The sequence below is a fragment of the Melospiza georgiana genome, chromosome Z, assembly GCF_028018845.1.
Source record: "Melospiza georgiana isolate bMelGeo1 chromosome Z, bMelGeo1.pri, whole genome shotgun sequence".
NCBI lineage: Eukaryota > Metazoa > Chordata > Aves > Passeriformes > Passerellidae > Melospiza > Melospiza georgiana.
The window spans coordinates 24,162,622-24,181,918 of NC_080465.1; the positions used below are offsets into that span (position 1 = coordinate 24,162,622).

General features: G+C 36.2%; 1 protein-coding gene across 1 annotated transcript in view; it reads left to right on the forward strand.

Moving 5' to 3' along the window:
- Window positions 1-11,173: 11,173 nt before the first annotated feature.
- The window catches only part of ROR2 (receptor tyrosine kinase like orphan receptor 2), a 44,116-nt gene continuing 35,992 nt past the window's right edge, over window positions 11,174-19,297 (forward strand). The window contains exons 1-2 of the mRNA XM_058044539.1: window positions 11,174-11,186; window positions 12,441-12,518. Coding sequence (XP_057900522.1) covers window positions 11,174-11,186; window positions 12,441-12,518 — 91 coding nt within the window. The remainder of the gene's footprint in view (window positions 11,187-12,440; window positions 12,519-19,297) is intronic.

Below are 19,297 nucleotides of genomic sequence, written 5' to 3' on the forward strand. Positions count from 1 at the left end.
GCTAGGAATGATGGAAATAGTTAATTCTACTTTTTTTTTAAACCAGAGAAAATCCACTTGGTATTTAACAAAATATCCAGTATTGAGAATAAAGAAGAGCCATTAAGAACTTGCCTGTTAGGCTTAGAAGTTTCCTGTCTTTAAAGTACAGTAAGTGCCTGCTATGCAAATGTTAATTCCATTTACATCACACAAAATGGGATGCTTTCACTGAAGCTTCATTATCAACAAATTCTCAGATTCCTGTAAGTACCTGAATCATGTCATTTCTTAATGATACTCTCCGTTATAATTGCTGATCTGATTGTTGTGAACTCAGATATATTCTGCTTCTAGCAGCCTTTCCTTCTTACTAGAATTATCATTATGGCTCAGAAGCGTTAGAAATTAAGACCATCATATTTGGCAGTTGCATGCAGTTGCTGTTGTCTTCTGTGCACTTTGCACTTTAGGGGTGGATCCAACCAATTTTCCAGTGGTGACTGCTGCTGCTGCTTCCACGCAGCTTGTTCCACTCCCATCTATGATCATGTTTGCAGACATGTGAGCTTTTTGTTGCATTTATTCAGAATAAAAGGCTATAATTTCAAGTGAGTGCGTTTCTGAAAACATACCTAATGATACCTCAGCCGTGGTTGTATGTGACTTTCTGACAAGTTTTTTCAATATGTAGGCATGAATTTGAGGTCATGGCATTGGGCCACGAGTTAACCTTACAATGTGAAATTGCTTCTCACTTGCATGTTATGAAAACACGTGTTTTACAGCCACAGTATTTTTTATGACATAGAAACAAGGCTGACCATGTGATGAACAAAAAACAATGTCAGTCCTGCTGTCAGAGTAACAAAAAGGTGGCAAACATATAGTAGGTTGCAAAATAAGAGTTTATAGAGGTAAGATTTAGAGCTCTTTGATGATAGAGCTCTATAGAGCTCTATAGATAGATAGAAGATAAAACCTTGAAAGTGCACTGCACTTGTACCCAAGTGTTCCTTTCAGAACGTTAAAATGGCAGCATGGCAGCCTTGGATGTTGCAGCTGAAACAAAATACTAATACAATGGTTAAATCAGATCTTGTGACCAGTTACAGTTATTAAACTGGGTAATGAGCATGATAGTGGGAGCTCAGGAGATTCCTTACTGGTATAGGGAAATAGGTGAGTTGGGTAGAAACTGCTACGTGCTTTGAGCTTGCTTGCTGATGGGTACATGCCTGGGCTGTGTGCCCTGCAGGGTTAATGTAGCTGTTCCTTGCTTTGCTTTCAGGCAGTCACAGCAGAAAGGGGTGCTTGTGCATCCTTGTGACTGTGCTAACTATTGTCAGTGGGACTTTGAAAACCCAAGTTTTCATTGAGTTCTTTCACTGACTGCTCACTGACAACAGTGTGTATCCACATCTGGAAGCATTCTGAACACACTCTTTTTCACTTCAGGGCTCTACTCTTGTTTTATTATTTGCCTTGAGAAGAATGTAAGCAAATAATATGCTATCTCTTTTTGTCCAGAAGACCGTTGCTTAGCTCTGTTAATTAAATAACAAAGAGGAACCAAATCAAAATCCACCTAGCATCTGAGCTTTTTTCACTCCTCTGTAGAAGAAAAGGTAGTTTAAACAAAAGCAGGAAGAGAAATGGGAGTTTGTTTCAGAGCAGACAACTATTATGACTTCACTGTAGGCATTCAGTTGTAATCCAAGAAGTCAGACCAATACAGTAGGAAGAAGATATTTCCAATGTAGACTGGACAAAACCTGTCAACAGAAATAATCTGTGGTTTGGATGTCTACTTTCAAATGAAGACCTTATAAGTATTACTTAAACTTTACTAGTAGTGTTATTTAAATAAATAACCCCATACTGGGAAATGTAGCAAAGCCTACTAAGCAAATGAATAGCATATCTTAAAACTTCCAAAGAGAATAACTGTTTTGCATTTTTCAATGGCTAAAGTATAGATCAGGTGCTTGTTTATTTTTACAGCGTGCCAGGCACACTTTCTTATCTTTTTCTTCCCTTTTCTATTGCAGAGGCAAATATTCACACGTGCACATGCACAAGTGCACACAGTAATGTTGAGCCACAGCAATACTTGATGTGGTCAGAAGTGCTGGGAGTGCTCACTTGTGACCTCCCTGGCCACACCAGCTGCACATCAACTTTCTTTCTCCGTATTTGCTCCATGGTCATCAGAGCTGTACTGTTTGTTGGGGGAGAGGAGTTAATATTTTCTGTGTATACAGACTATAGCTAATTACTCATTATGAAGAGAACTTCCAGTGGAAAATTGTGAATTTTAAACTCAAAAACTAAAATGCTTTCTGAGGAAGAGAAGTTTGCCCTCTCTAACAATTGAATCTGGTATAATTAACTTTTTTTTAACTGGTCATGATCCAAACCAATAGTAAGAAATAAACTTTACTTGTGATCAGCTCCTTCTCTCTGAAAACAGTATTTGATGTTAATTCTAGCAGTGTAATTTTGTAAAATTCCACTCTGCTCTGACTTAGGGCAGACAAACCCCAAGTAATTAGGTAAAACTTTAGATAGCCAGTACAGTGTACTATTTGGGTCTTTAAAAAATAATTGATGCTTTGTGGTAGGAAAGACCATGGACATCTATTTGTGATAGTTGGTGGTAGAAGAGAGCATGACCATCTATTTAATGATTTTATTGAAGGATGAATAAGGCCCTATCATTGGTTCACTTGCGAGCCTTGGTTTCTTGAAGTATTGATAACCCAAATGTCATGCTCCGGTGCCCAGGTTTCTCAAATTAGTCAGCTCCTAGTGTTTGAGAATTAATTACTCTTTGATTTTCATGGTATCCTTTTGGTCGGGGAGGTGTTTATAATGCTTACCATAAATAATATAAAAAGTGCTCTGATTAATATGAGCAGGCTATTTACTCGCAGTATTTTCCAGAGAGGAGAGTGGCTAGCTGTAACCTCCCTACCATCAGAGACTGGTGCTGCAATTCCTGCTTTAGAAGTACAATTACAGAATGGAAACTAAATAACCTGTAGGAAGATGTTTTTGCACTTATGACAGTTCCTCTGCTGTTGTCAACCCAGTCAGATTAATTATTAGACTAGGTGGTAAGTTCTACTATACAATTCATTGTGATCTGTGCTATTTTTATTTTGCCTCTTAGGCTTAGGGAGATTATTATTGTTGCTTTGTTTCAAACATAGGAAAGAATTTAACAGGGTGAGTGTGCCCATTTTCAAGTGTTTTTCTGACTTGGGGTGTTTTCCTGAACAGAAGTGTTAAATATTTCAGCCTAAGGCTGCAGACAGGACTGGCATTTTTGGATTCTACTCCTTTTTTTTTTCTTTTAGAAAAAAGAGCACTGTGAAAATCATTGTTTATCCCAGTTGATGGAGTGTTATACTCATAAATCATGATTATTTTCAACCTTTTGGTTGAGATTATTTTGTTTTCACAGCCAGAAGCAGTAAAATAATCAATCATGTAATAATGCCATGGATAATTATCATGTTGCTTGGTGTTCTTTGAGCTACTGCAGGTGTGTTCAGAGCCTCTCCTGGTTGTGTTTAAACTGTGACTTTACAACTGAGGTGGTGAAGAACTTTGGAATGTACTCACAATTGCTTTTTTTTTGCCTTTTTTTTTTCCCCCAAAGCATAATGCACTAGCAACAAATACCACTCATTATGAAATCCATGATTACTTTTGGGATTCTTCTCCTTTGATTCAAAGCTTTTATATGCTCCCTGGTATATTGTCTCTGAGTGTTCAGCATGTAATTATACAGAAAAGCTATGTTTGTGATAGCTAGTAGACTTAGTTACATTTCTGCTAAATTAGAAATCACTGTGAAATCCATTTGTGGCTTTTCAGTGTAAATATCATAGAGCTAATACTTACGTATTAAATGCTCAGAACAGTTTTATTATTTTAATTTGTTTCCAAACAGTGCTTTATGTTTTGCTTTTCTTGCAAAACCAGGGTTCTGGGAGACTATGGAGTTCCTGTCTCACAGATTTGTCTGAAATTCTGTGGTGAGTTGTAGTGATATAAATCACAACAGTCCTCAAAAAAAACTCTCTTCTTCCTTTCCTCTGTCTTAGTTTCTTGCTTCCATGCTTCTCCCTTTTTTGTGCTGAGTGGAACACTCGTGCAGCTGCTCTGGGAACCACATCAGGGAGCTAACCTTTTCCCCCCTCAGCCTCTGGGCAACTGAGGTACAAAAGATTAACGGATATTTACTGCAGACATGAGATTCAGGTGCCCACATGCTTTTGAAAACCGTGGTAGACATCTGTCTGCATCTTTTGGCATCAAATTCTTTAGTAATCTGGCCTAAGGTGACTTGGCCAGGACTTTGCAGGAAGTGCTAAGAATTGAAAATAGGATTTGGATATTCCTTCATCATGTAAGCTGTTTTCTGTTAAATGTTCTCCACTTTACATTGTAAAATAAGAGGACCTGGACTTCATTGTAACTTTATCAGAGTGTTTTGTCTGTGAATTAATAGAATAATTTGTAATCCAAAGTTTAACATCTTCAAAACTTAGCTGCACACTGAAAATACTGACTTGAAATGAGTATCTTCTTTTCCATGGGTTCTGTCTGTTTCACTGTAATGTTTTGACAGCTATTAATGAGGCTTCTTCTGTGACTGAAATCAGAACAAATCTTTATCTCTGGTTTGTCTCACTAGCATTTTTGAACTCTCATTTTATGTGGCAAATAGTAGCTGCAGGAGGAAGAATCTAAGTTATTTAATAGCTAAGCTCTAGGATGAAAGTTGTGCAATGAAAGGATAAAGATTGACAGTGCAGTTGAAAATGCAGCTGTGTGGTTAATGTAAAATATGCTTTAACAGTATGAGGTGTTGAAATAAATCAAGGTATTCACTGAAGTCTGCTTTTGAATCCCTGTTAATAATATTTTAAATGACTTATCTGATTTCTTTCTTCTCACACTGACTTCATTGTACTTTCTAAGGCGCCTGGCTGATGATTAAGAAGATAAACTGCATCTTCAGTATACTTTTTTCTGTTTTGAGGGTTTGTTGCAGCTCTGTGTGAAAATCAAGAAGCAGTCCTTCTCTATAGTTCTGTGCTGATGACCGACTGTTCTTTTTTATGGTGTTTTAGAGTGGTTTGATGGTAGAATTAAATGAAGAAGTTCCTGCAGGAACATTGTGAAATTTATAAAGTGGTTTTTTTTTTCATTATGCACTTAAGAACAAGTGTTCTGAAACAGACTACTAGTCTGTCTTAGATAAATCTGTGGACAAACATTCACAGCAACAGAGATTAGTGCAATATGCAGGTTCCTTCTTTATGCCTTAAGTGACAAAATACAAAATTTTGAGTCTCTCTTAACATGTGTTTGAGAAATGAATCTTCACCATCCAGAATGAAAGTGATTTAAGGTCTATGAGTTTTTAATATTTTATTCAAAATAGATGTATTTTCCGTCCAAATACTGATACTCTTTTTATTGCTACAGATCATAAACCTTGTGTCTGCATTTTGTCCTGTAGTGTAGTTCCCACACTTTGCAGTAGAATGTTTTTCCTCATACTTACTGAAATGAAAACATTTCAATATAACTATTAGGTAAAATAGAAAACAGCTTATAGAGGGAAAAATCCAAGCTAATGAAACAAGATGTTTTCTTTAACAGGGAATGCTTATGAATTGTGGGAATGTATTCTGTATAAGTCAACCCTGGCTTTTTTAAAAGGTTTCTTGTCTGTGTTATATACCAGCTTTCTGAAGGTTCTCTGACTTTTAGGCTGCTATTTCTTTTACTTTAAATATACTTTTTAAATGTTATTTTGATATTATAACAGAGCAGGCTTAGAAGAACTTACTCCCTTTCTAATGGTCTCATGGTGAGAACGTTTTATTACTATGAATTTAGCTGAAAGTAATTTGGAAGAGTTTTGGATGGCCAAAGCACACATTTAATAAGTTAACATGCTAACCTATGAACAGTGTGCTTTGTGAGCTGATAACCAGCTAAGAAGTGACTGTTTTGCAGACTTCACTGTTGTCTCAGTAGAGCAACTACAAGAGAAAGTGAAGGCTATTTTCCCCACCTTCAGCTTTTTTTATGTGAAGCTGCAGCAGTTAAGAAACGTGTGCTGTGAAGGTTCTGATCTGCCATCACTATGAAAGGGGTGCACTGATTTTATGCTACAAACTGCATCTTTTGTAGCCTATTCACCACCCTTTACAGGTCTGCCAAGCCCACTCTGCAATTGGTTGCCAGGGGCTGCAGATGTTGGAAAAGAGAAATTTCAATGAAAGACCCTGATTCAGCAACCCAAGCAGCCTGCCTCCCCCAGCCAAAGTAATCAGATTGGCAGCTGAATCAAAGGGTACAGTGGGCCCTTTGTTTGGGAACTCCAGAGGCTAGTAATTGACAGAAGGTCAACAAAGTTTTATGAAGAAAAGAACAGAATATTAGAGGGCATTAGACTGAAAAGAGAGAGTTTGGGAGTTTTGCGTTATTGGAAGAAAGTTAGAACTTGACTAAAAGGTTACAGCCGCAGGAAGCAAAGGTTGCATATTGATGTTTAAATCTGAAAATAGTTTCAGCTACAGAAACAGGATTATTGATGAGTGAAAGAAACGTCAGAACAAAAATCTGCAGCTTTGCTAATTGTAGGGCTGTGCAATTTTTAGTGTTGAAGGATTTATTTGTAGGCTTTGGGATTTAAAATACAGTGGTAGAGGGATGGTTCATTCATAGAATCATAAGATTGGAAGAGATCCTAAGAAGTCCTCTTTCATCTGGGAGAAGAAGCTTCTATTACCTGTGCAGTATCATATGCATTAGACTGTTGCCAAATCTGCCACACTAGAAAATTTAATCTACTGAGACCTCTGTGTTTGAAGAATACTTGTTATCAGTCCATAGCTTAATCTTCTTCAGACCAAGGCTTAGTAATCATTATGTTTTTGATTTTCTTAATCATGTTTTGTAGACTATCTTCATGGTGCTAGTAATTGTGTTTTACTTTCACTCTCATCTATCTTGAAATGGAACTCAGAAAATTGAAGAAAGTAGTCTAGGGCCTTACCAGCTTTGAGTAAAGGGGGAAGATTACTGCTTTTTTTTTAAAGTTTGCCTTGTTTGCAGTACCTTGCAATTGTTGACTTATGTCTGATTCTAATCAGTGTCAGCCAAGTCAACGTTGGCTTCTATTTTAGTTATTACTCATCTCTCTGCTTTATCGTAAATGCTTAAAAATAACTCCTTTGTTCCATTATTTTTCCAGGAATTGAAGTTAAGCTGATAGCTCTATAATTCTCTGGCACACCTTTTTTTACCCTTTTAAATAAATAATAGGAAACACTCGTGCAATTTCTCATATTTTAAGATCTCATCTGTGCTCTGCAAATAATGGAAGACAGTTAATAACATTGCACTGTATTGCATCAGCTCGCCCTTAGCTGCTCTGAGTCAATCAGGCCCACTCTGTTTGAAAATACCTGAGTACTTTTTTTCTCTTTCTGTGTGAGACTGAGGCCTTGTTTTGTTCCTGGTATCAATTATGGTAACCCCCTCCTTGTGACTGGCTTTCTGATGAAGATTAATGTGTTGTTTTGATGTCTGCTTATGGCCATGAGCATTTTGGAATCCGTTTATTGCACTTAGTGTTCAGGTAATGAATGATCTGCGAAGTCCTAACCATTTCAGAGGAAAAAACCAGTTTTTTTATGATGAGTGGTGTGTGCCCTGTGAGTTGATACTGTGATCAGCTGGGCAACTTAGTTTTCAAAAGTGTAAAAGAGCCTTCCTGCTCCAATAACTCTGGATATTTGCTTCTGTATTTCGTTGGTCATTGGTGCATAAGATGGAGCGGTGAGCCTACCTGTGTTGAATCTTGTCAGTAAGAAAGTTGTCCTCATGTTTTCAGGAGAAGCGAAACTAAAAATAAGTGATAATTATTTATATACAAGTAGGAAAAGAATTTTCTGTAGCACCTGTTTCCTTGCTACAGTTCACTATGTGAATCAAAGGAACTGAATGCATTTTTTACATCAAAAATATAGATTATTATATTATTTTAAACATGGTTTTTCTTTTGGAGTGGGATTTTCCATAAGTTGAAATGGCTTGCTTTAGTGCCTTCAAAAGTTAAGAAATCATTTTTGTGTGGGTGAGCAGTTTAAAAGAGTCACTGTTTACAGCATCTGCATTTTACTTGATTGTGTGTTCCACGAAAAGAGGATTAATAAGGTATTCCTTAGTATCTGGCAAGTGGCACATCTGGCCATTGGCATTCACGCTGAGTTCTGGTTCTGTTGAAGTCATGTCTGGTCATGCAATGTGGAAGGAGAAGAGGGCACTCATGATCTCTTCTACCTTCCACTCCCACAGCAAACATAAATTAAAGACGTGAGTCTTTAGAAATTAACTGTGATACACTTAATGTCTGTGGAGAGAAAATATGCTAGTGAAAAGTTTGAGAATCACTAAACAGGAGGAGATGAGAGATCTGGGCAGTGCTGAGTCTTGGCTCTGATGGCAGCAAAAAAGGTAATGCTGAAGTAAAAGTGTAAGAAGAGATCTAAGTAAATAATACTCCTTTGTGCTGGGTATTTACCCAGCCTCTAGCCATTTTTAACTCAGGGACTTTAATATGACCACACGGGATTTCTGTGAGAGAGGTCTCACTGAACTTGTCCATTCTTACCTGTGGGTCATCTGAACTCTGCACTCAGTCCAATTACATCTCTTCTGAGAAAACATTGCCTTGTTCTATCTTTGTTTTAAAGTCGATTGTTACTGTTTTTTCTAGCGCTGCTGTTTTTAGCAAGAGAGTCCATCCACTCTGTAGACTCTCATGACTCCGTAGAGCTTTACAGTAATTGAACTCAGACATCTCCTTCTCAGAGCAACAAATCCTAGTAGCAGTACAAAAACTGGTTTATGAATAAATATTCTCACTTCTCTGAAACTCTTCCAACTCTTCTGTACCCCTTTTGAAGTAAGAGAGCCTCAATAGCACACAAGAAGAGCATACTTACTCCCAGAGTGAGTTGGTAAGACCACACGTAAGGTTCAATTATTGAGCATTTATTTTCTTACCAGTTTTAAATAACAACTGTATAGTGGATTGCTGCTGTTCTTTCAGTTTTGTGTTTTGCAAGTCTACCTCTTTTCTTAGTGTTGTATGACAATGCTGCATTTGTTATAGAGATAAAAAACAATGTGACTATCTGGTATCTTTGTGACATCTAAAACCGGTTTAGTGAACTATGTTTTTACTAGTACTAGTTTTTTACTGATGAAAACTGACAGTGAAAATTGGGCACCTTAAATTACTTCATGGACTTTTTTTCCCTTCAGGGAGTGCAACAGCACATAAATATTCTTCTAGGAGAAGATACTGGAAGCAGGAAGAAAAAAGTAAAATGGGATACCCGTATGGAAATATTGATTAAACAAAGTGAGAAAAGGGAGTTAAAATTCAGGAGTGGACAGGAGCGTAGTTGTGTAGGCAACTTCAAACAAGAGTAAGACTGCAGAGAGTTGATGATGGGACATGATGAGGGTCCATGTGTACTATAGTGAGGAAAATTGGGAAAAAAAAAAAACAAACAAAAAATTGGTAGGTAAAAATTGTTGAGGTAAACACCATGGATTCACTCCTGGCAGGAAAAACATACTGTGTTATTAGTGCAAAATCAGAAAGCATTGAAAATAATAAAAAGAAAATAATATTCAAAAGGGGCACACAGCTCTAAGTTCTTGATTTCAGAATATTTAAATTCTGTCAATACAAGAGAAAAAAAGATTTTGTTATAGTGACTTGCTGGTTGCCTTTATAATGTTAAAAACTTTATTTTTCAAATTGATAATAAATTTTTTGTGTTTTAAGTTGTGGTAGAGAAAGTTTAGGATTAAAGCTTGGAATTCGTCATAAATATGGTTGAAGTGGAATTTTGCAGTTTACAGAAAATATACATGTTTCTTTCATAAAAGCAAGTTTAAGTGACAGATCTGATTTGTATTTATGATTTGCAAAGAATGCAAAGGATTTTAATTTTAACTTTGCTTAGGACTGGAGATTTTGTTTACAAGTGGCATCTATAGTTTGTAATTGTTCCCTGGTCAAGCACATATGAAGATTGATGTTTTTTCCAGACAGAAGCATATCAAGTACAAGAGTGAATCACATACAACTATTTTTGGAATTTTTCAAAACAGCAAATGCTTTTGTTTCTTTCCACCTTTGTTCTGAAAAACTTAAAAAGATAAAGAGATATGGGCCTGGGAAGCAGAAATGAGAGGGGAAAACATTTCTGTGCTCATTTATCTGAACTTCTAATGTCTTTTTCTGTTGTAAATCCCATGAGATTACTGAAGAAATGGAAACAATTATTTTAAAGTTGAAGATGTGGTATTAAACCAAAAGTGCCGCTCAGATCTCAGGCAAGTCTGGATAGCTGAGCGTTAAGCAATCAAATATCCTTAAGGACAGTTTTGTAATAATGTTCCACCCTGTGAATGATGGTGGATTATGACCACCAGAATAAGATATAAGAGGTATTTGTGGACTAAAAAACTGGTCAGTTTTCCTCCTCTTTCTGCTCTGGCTGTCTCACCTTGGATTTGTCTTTCTTGTGGCCAGTAAATGCTGCTGCCCCTTCTAAACCTTGTATGACGCAAGAGCAAGGGATAGAGGTGAGCTTGTCTTGCTGCCCCTTGGTAAGAACAAGATGTGATGTATCTGCTGAAATTTGACAGAATATACCTGGTAGTGGTCATGCATTCACCTCTTCACCCTGAATCAAAAAGATCAGCAAAGAGCTGATCAGCTCTTTGCTAAAAGTCTTACAGCTAAAAGTCTGGTGCTAAGTCTGTACCAAGCCTGCAGGAGTATGAAGATGCACCATGTTGGGATTTGCAGTGGCAAGGTTGGCAATAGCCAGCTTGGCCCCCCATCTCCATTTCTCCCTCCAGTCTGCTGGGGGATATTATCTATGATTTCTACTGGCCAGTGCTGGGAGTGGCAGAAAATGCAGAATGTCTGCCCAAGCCTTAGCTGTTCTGAAGTGAAGGAGTGTGTTACCAAGGGTACAACACCGTCTTCACCATCACTCTATTTGTGGTGTCTGAGAATGAGCACACAATTCAACTGGAATCTGTACTGTTGCCAGGCAAAGAATCTCGAGCAATGGGAGATAAAGGTAGGGATGAAGTAGTGACAAGTGACAGTACTGTGATGAAAGAAATACTTTCAGATCCAGCCTGCTGTAGAGAATGTCTCTGGTTTCTGTGTTTTACCTGATAAAGGCAAGTTAGCTGAATCTCTTATCAAATAATGGTTGAAAGAATAAACAAACAAACAAAAAAGTGTCTCAAATTATTTTCTTCGTTCATAATATGGTGTAAGGTAGGGATAAGGTTACTTGTATTTTACTTGCATTCAGAGTTGTATTGTAGTTTGAAGAAAGGGTAATGGGGACAAAATGGGGAAGAAGGAGAGTCTTTTCTCTAGCTTCATTTTGCCTAAAACAATACCATGAACACCCCTGACAGACCTGCAATGAATCCCAGATCTTTCACTTCAGATCTTAATGACCTTAGATTTACATATCTTTGTGATATGCTAAGGATGTAAGGAATTTGGATGACTGAATATAGATTAGAAAATATAAAAAAATAGGTGGTGTCATTTTAGAAGCTGTTCTAGTTAAATCACATCTATACTGTTATCTGAGTTAGAACTTCAGTTCTGTTCCTTACCTAAATTTTTTAAAGGGAGAGCAAACAGATGATGTATAATGGTTGGAGTTTTGCAAGACCTGCAAATGCAAAGGAACTTGAAAGTACTGTCTGCAGTGTGCTAGCTTGTACTGATATACTAGACAGAAAAAAAAGAGTGCATACAGAAAATGTCTATCAATTTCCTCACACTTTGAGATCCTTGGTAAACAGTTATTATAGTTTCATTTCTAAAGATGTCTTTTAGGGATGTGGCTGAGAGTAGGATGAGAAGGTCAGTAGTGACAATGAGTCTGACCTCTGGAGATGGAATCTGAATTACCATAGTGTAAGTTTAAAAGCAAGTTTATGCCATTTTGTAACTGAGGCTATCAGTAAAGCTCAGGTACTGTTTAATTTTCTAAGCCACCATTGCTTCCAGGAAATGTTTGCATTCTTTGTAAAAATGTGTGGACTTTATTCTACTAAGAACTGGAATGTAGATTTTAATGCTTTCTATTTTGTCAAACACCAAGTAATCCACAAAGTAGTTATTGTAGCATTTTCTGATCCGAAGTGGATAAATCCTGACCTTGTCATTATGTTTTTCCTGTGTGCTGTGTTTCCCATGTGCAACTCTGGAGGCAGAGAGAATGTGCTGAACTCACTGTTATAATGCTGTTTAACAGAAAGATTAGCTTCAATTCCACTTTAACAAAATCTTCTTTTCTTTGTAGGTGAAATGGAAATTCCAGATTCAAACGACCCCTTAGGTCATATGGATGGAGTTGAGAGACCAATTCCAACACCTAAAGGTAAAATGAATTGTAATTTCATCACCCTGCTTAAGTATAAACATTCTTCAGAAAGGACCAACAAAATCCTTCTATAGTATGTTCCCTATATTTGTCTATTAATACAAGACTGTAAGGAAGGCAACCTTCCTTTTGTGAATTAGCACTTCTGATTCCAGGCAGTGCTAGCAAGGCTAAAGGAGTCTATAAAAATTAGTTTTGAAGCATGTTGAGTTCCCCCACATGGAGAGGGTTAGATGTTCTAATCCAAACACAGTGTGCTATTATTACCTTCCTTGCATGTTTTATTTCACATTGTTTCCATGAAATTGATTTGATTTTGTACAGTGCCACACTTAGCATCTCCAGGTAAATGTTAAGTACTGGTATCTTTAGTCTGAAGTAGTTAAATCTAGCCCATTACAACACAAGAATACGTACTTTTAAAGTAGCTCTGAGCATTAATGCTTTGTTTTTTTAAACTGATTGTAGTGTCAGGATTTCTAGTTATTTATTAGTTAACATAAATTTTGTGACACTTTTTCACTTAAAACTCTAGATCCAGATGCTATTCCTGGATCAGAAGATGCACATATTTACTGCAAATTGTGCTTCCAATTCCTTCTAAAGCAGGAAATTTTCAGTATTCTACCTGAAGAACAATATTTTTTTCAGTTGTGTACTAATTTTATATTTTATGGATGCATTGCTGTCGTAATGTCAACTCTTAGGCTAAAGAAAAGAGTCAGATAATAATATCAGCTTCATTAATGAGGACATGTTGCAATCTGCGGAGCTGTGGTATTGACAAGATCTTCTTGCAGTTTATCTTAGAGGAACATGAATTTTGGGGGTGCTTTGGAATATAGTTTCTCTTCTTATAGATATCTAAGGTTATCTAATCCTTATTGTCTTCCTGAATTAGTTAGATTTCTTACCCTGAATGTGCATATTGGGAGGCTTTTTATGGAATCTTCCTTTAAATTTGGTCTGTAAGTCAGTAAAACAAAGATGTGTTCCTGTTTGCTTGTGTAACCACCTTGCTACTGATTATCAGCATGGGACTAAGTCCCTCCTATTTGGAAAGAAGACCTGGTACACTCTATTTCTCAACTCGTCACTACTTTCTGAAACTGCTGAAATATTTTAGAAGTTTAGAATTTGACGTTTATTCTGGAAAAAAAAATTGTAGTAGTATTCCTGTCAGTAGCACTGTATTACTACCAGTTGTTTTATTCACACTGATGTACACACTACTTTTGATGAAAAAGGGCCATGTTTAATTTTTAACTGCATCTGATAGGCTTGATGCCTGGCAAGTTGGACCCACTTCTCTCTTTTGTCATGTTTGAGCCTTTAAGGCTACAGATGTAAAAGAGAGAGAGGGGTTTTTTTGGTTTTTTGTTTTTTTTTTTTTTTTTTTTTGTTTTTTTTGTTTTTTTTGTTTTGTTTTGTTTTGTTTTTTTTTCATGTGACTTGCTTGGTTAATTTCTTGCTGAAAAAGGAGTTCCAGTTATTTCCTTCCTTTGCAGAGCCACAGGCAGTATCTGTCTGAGGAAGTAATTAATCACATCTCAAACATTTCTACACAGTAAGAACTGTATATTTCCTTCAGGAAAAAAAAAAAAAAAAAAAGGAAGAATAAAAAGAGACCCATGTTCTTAAGTTATTCACTGGTATACAATCAATTGTTAGTTTCCAGCATACCTAGCTAGGAAATGGCCTCATTTGCTCCCATTTATTTATTTTATTTTAATGTCGGCACAAAATTCTCCATGGAAGCAAAACTAGTTGGAATGTTAGCTCAGGTGTTTCTGTGTCTTTCTCTTTTTTCACAAACATTCTAACATACTCTCACTGGGTCTTAAAAACCCACTGATTTCAGAGGAGAGGACAATGTGCACAAAGCTAATACTGCTTCATCCCTGGATTGGCAGATGTTCATTCCTTGTTCCTAAGGGAATTTCAAGAGAATGTGAACCAAATCAACTTTTTTTACATGTTTCTGGATGAATTTTTCTACACTGAGCAAAAAAATAGGATGAAGGATGAGATGCAAATTGGATTAAATTAGACTGTAAAGATATCATTTAATCTGGAGATATTATGTGGCATATATAATATTGTAGTTTCCTTAGCTACTGATGTGTATTTTGGGAGATCTGCCAACATCCCTTTCATTTTCTAATCTGACTCAAATAAACTGTAAATCGCTCATCTTTGTATCAGGATTAAATAAAACAGAGGATGAAGAATTGGGGAGACTGTTTTTTATTTAGGAAAATGTTCTGTGCAAGTAATCATGAGTCTTAGGCTTCAGTCTACCCTCCTTAGTAGGATGATATTTCTCAGTTTATTTGGAATTCTGATTTACTTGTGGAAGGAGTCACTTTACTGGACTCCCACCACCTGCCAAATGTGACACTGCCATTGATGTCCCCTAAGCTCAGTGTTGTCATACACACCTTTAGAAAGGCATAATTTGCATTTCAGCAACTTTCACAGGCATTTTCTGTTACTACAGTCTTCACTTCTTTTATAAACCTAGCAAACTCTGTATCGTATGGATATTCTTTATAGATTACCTGTCAATTTCATGAACACTTTAAGCTTAGTACCCTAAATTTTACCATAAACCAGTAAATTTTGGAACAATGATGTCATCCTCAGCGTTCCATAAGGCAAAGTATGTATCCTAGGTGAAAAATTATGTCTTCATTGTGGGAAAATGTGACTTTGCTTATTGTGGAAGTATCATTAGTTTAATTACTCAGAATATTGCCCCTAAACCCTTTTGTGTTGGATATAAGTTTATATTAGTCTAAAAATGCCAGCGCAGAAATTTGCCATAATAAAGAGTTGTGGTGAGAAAGATCATGCTCTTCTTCGTGAGGATTCTTCCATGCTCATCTTATACCTAAGAAAAAAAGTTTATTTGAAGACAAAAATGAAAAAAGCTGGGAAGGCGTTAAAAAAGAAAAATAAGATAGCTTAGGGAAAAAAATCACACATTGCTTTTTACACAAAATCATAGTATACATATTTTCATAGGGGTTTTGAACACTGGAAGTGTTTTATTCCATGAATCTGAAAATGGTCTAAATTTATGTAGTTATGCAGAAAAAATGGTATTTGCCCTTTTTTTTTTTTAAACAGGTGATTTTACATTCTGAGTATCTCAAACTGAGACTCTTGTAAACTGTGATGTGTTCGGTTGGCTTTATGGGCTGTTTTGACTATTGCATAAAGTCAATTAAATAATTATTTATATCTTGTGGAGGAATAAGTATTCTAAAAAGTGATTAAACATATATACAATTATTACTACTTGGTCTGAAAGTACTGTTGTATCTTCAGTTATCTAGCCATTTATGAATCAAATTTTCCATTCTTTTTCTCAAAAACTGGCTATTCAGTGTTGGTGTTTCTTGTGGAGTGCAGAAAGAAAGGTGAATCCACCTGGATAGGAGCCAGAGTGGATGATTATCTAGAGAGTCATTGTCTCAGGAATACAGAAAGATGTGAATCTTGGTGTAGTATCATCGATGCCGATGCTTAATCTGTGTGTAAATTGTCAAATCACTTAGGACTCCCCTTGCTCTACTTTCTGCTTCTGGGAAATAAGCCTGATGGTATCATCCCATCTCAAGAGACTTCAATATTCATAAATGATTTGGAAGTTCCGAGATAAAAAGGGTTAAAAAGTTGTTACTAAGTACAATTCATGGTTGCCATATTGAAGCTTATTTTAAAATTACGAATGCATAAATATTTTTAAAATCACATAGAAAAAAACGAGTACAAGCAATAGAAAATGAACAGGAACTAAAACTTGAATTGAAAACAATTAATCCAGAATTTACGTAATCTAAAGTAACTAAGAAGTCTTAAAATATTTTTTTAGAATGAACTTCAAAATGACAGCTAAGATCTTAAAATAGCAAAAGCAGAACAATAATTTTATATTGTGTTTATGCCAGGAATAACACATATGGTTTGAGCCAATAACTCGGACATGTAAGTGCCAGAATAATGTAAATAAATAAAACTAAGAAATATAATACACATGTGAGGTCTTAGTGATAGTTGCACCCTTTAGGTTTTCAGTTTAGTATCTATTCTTGCGCATATCTTGACAATGATTTGACACACTCTGGAAAAGCTTATTTTTATATTCTTGCCAAAACATGAATAATAGACCTGTCATCTTAATGTTGATTTGCTTTAGGATTCTATTTGATATATTTATATCAAATTTATTCAGTTAAAAAATATGAAGTACGGGCAACCTAACAAAGGTTTTCCAAATATGAAAGAGTTCTACTGGAATTCATGTCAACCATTTCCCTAAGCTATATTATTCATAGAGTACATAGAATATGATAGGAAAACATAATATATAGATTAAGTTGCATTGTCCTCTCATAGCTTCTTGACAGAACAGTTTTTAATCTGTTCAAGCAAAATAAATACTAGTATTGGTTGTAGACTATGTTGGAAACCATAATGAAAGAGAAATTTAATTTACAGCATTTTTGCCTACAGCAAATGCAGAAATATCTACTGGATAGATTTTCCTTTTGACATAGTTGAATCATGCCAAAGATCACTGAAGGCAAAGGAAGCATTTTCCTTCATTTCAATGACCTTTGGAAGCAAGCCAGAGTATAAAAACCATTATATAATAATATTAATGTCACAACACAGGAAATTTTTGGACATTTTACTTTATTTAAAGAAATTATCTTTTTATCCATCTCCCAAGTAAAATATAAATCTTTATAATTTGACAGTTACAATAGGACATTCACAGATTTGGCAACATGTTACAGAAACAAAATCTTTTATATAGAGTATTTATTCTCTGTTTCAAAATTACGTTAGTATTAAAACAGATCAACGATTCTGTTCCAGTTTTAAAAAATTCTACTTGACTACTGCTTAACACTAAATACAGGACACAAGTTAAATACAAGTTCTAGCATTTTCACATTTCATTTTCCCTTGTACCTGTCCAAATTAAGATTTACTAAGACAGAAGGGGAACTACATTGGGAAAAAAATTGCTTTGCACATTGTTGAGGTCCTAATTTATCCTGGGAAAATTTGTGTTTTTCCCCAAAGCATTCTGTCAAACTCGCATCTACACTGTGTTTGTGGTGTGACGTACATTACCAAAAAAGTAACTGCTGATTATCACCACGGAAATTAAATAAAGAAAACATTCTTTAGAACATGGTTGGTTAAATTTTCCACTTTGTTTGAAAGAATTGCAATTATGGGTTATCTAAAGTGGACACCAAATAACAGAGCAGCTCAACAAATGGCTGCCTGCTCTGTCATAGAAATACTTCAGAACCAGTGAGGACATAAACATCGCTTCTCAAAGAGGAAATTAAACCAGCAAACAGAGAGTGTGCAGTTCAGGGTGGACAGAGGCAGAGAAGAGGCCCTGAGCTGACCCACTGCTCTTAGGCTGCTCTGGAGAACTTTGGAAAACACGAATGCTTCGAAGTTCATTAGGTTAAAATATTTATTACTTGGTTTGTAATAACAAGGTAGCATAAAACACTGCAGAAAATACCTGTAAAATTGGCAAGAGTAATGATGAACTAAAGCTGAATTTTGACCTGCAGGAAATAGATGCAGTGTTGCTGACTTCAGGCAAAGTCTATCTAATTGCACTGGGACTGAATTAACCCATAAATCTTTGGCATTGCTTTCCATGGTAATAGCTTTGCTCTTGCTGTTATTAGGATCAGATTCACAGATTCATATGAAATATTTTGGGTGGCTTAAAGATATGGATCTAATTACTTCCTGCAGTAGTTCTATTTTAATTAGTAAAACAGGAAGTTCTAACATGGATTTAATCCTGAGTTATTAAGTCCTAATGAGTAAATTTACTATCTGTTTTCATCCAAATGTATTTGAATTTAATATCCATGACTATCCCAAAAAGACGACTCCACCCAGCTCATTTTAAATCAGAAAAAGTGAAATAATGACAAGGGTTTGAGCAAGGTATAAGCTGATCAGTGTCACAAGAACAATGTAGCCCTCTCATGTACTTGCGTGTGAAGAGCAAAAAATATATCAGAGAGCCAGACAAACCACAATCCCTGTCTGTCATCTTACAGGACTTGAATTGGCCTCGCCTTTTAGACAGATCTCTTCTTCTTTCATTTCTTGGGTGTCAGAAGCATCTCTGAGCCAGATGAACATAACTCTGTGCTGGTTCCATGCTCAAAGGGGCCCAGCTTCTTTGCAAAAAAGGTCTTTAAACTATTTTGCCTCCCTTGTATGAGCACATTTGGCTTGTCCCCATGATTGTTGAACCAGAGGCCCACAGAACTACAGAACATTCTAGCCTGGGGCGCACCTCAAAAGATCACCCAATCCAACAGTTCTGGGGAAAGAAAGCTTAGACAAGACAATCTAGTACTCTTGTCCAATCATATCTTGAAAACCTCCAGCGATGAGGACCCTACCCCATCTCTAGGCAGTTCATTTTAAGGGGAATGATTGTTCTCACTGCAAAAAATGTCTCTATTCTATTGAAATGAAACATTTCCTGGCTACTTTCACTTGCTGCCCTTTGTCTTCTCCATATAGCTCCTTGTGATGACTGTCTCTGTTCTTTCTGTCAGTGCCTTTTAGGTACTGGAAAACTGTGATGATGCTCCCTTGGTGTTCTCTTTTCCAGGGAGAAGAGACATAACTACTCGAAATCTTTCCTCATAGGACTTGTTGTCTACCCCTTTGATGATATTGGTAGCCCTACTTTGATCCCTTTCCTG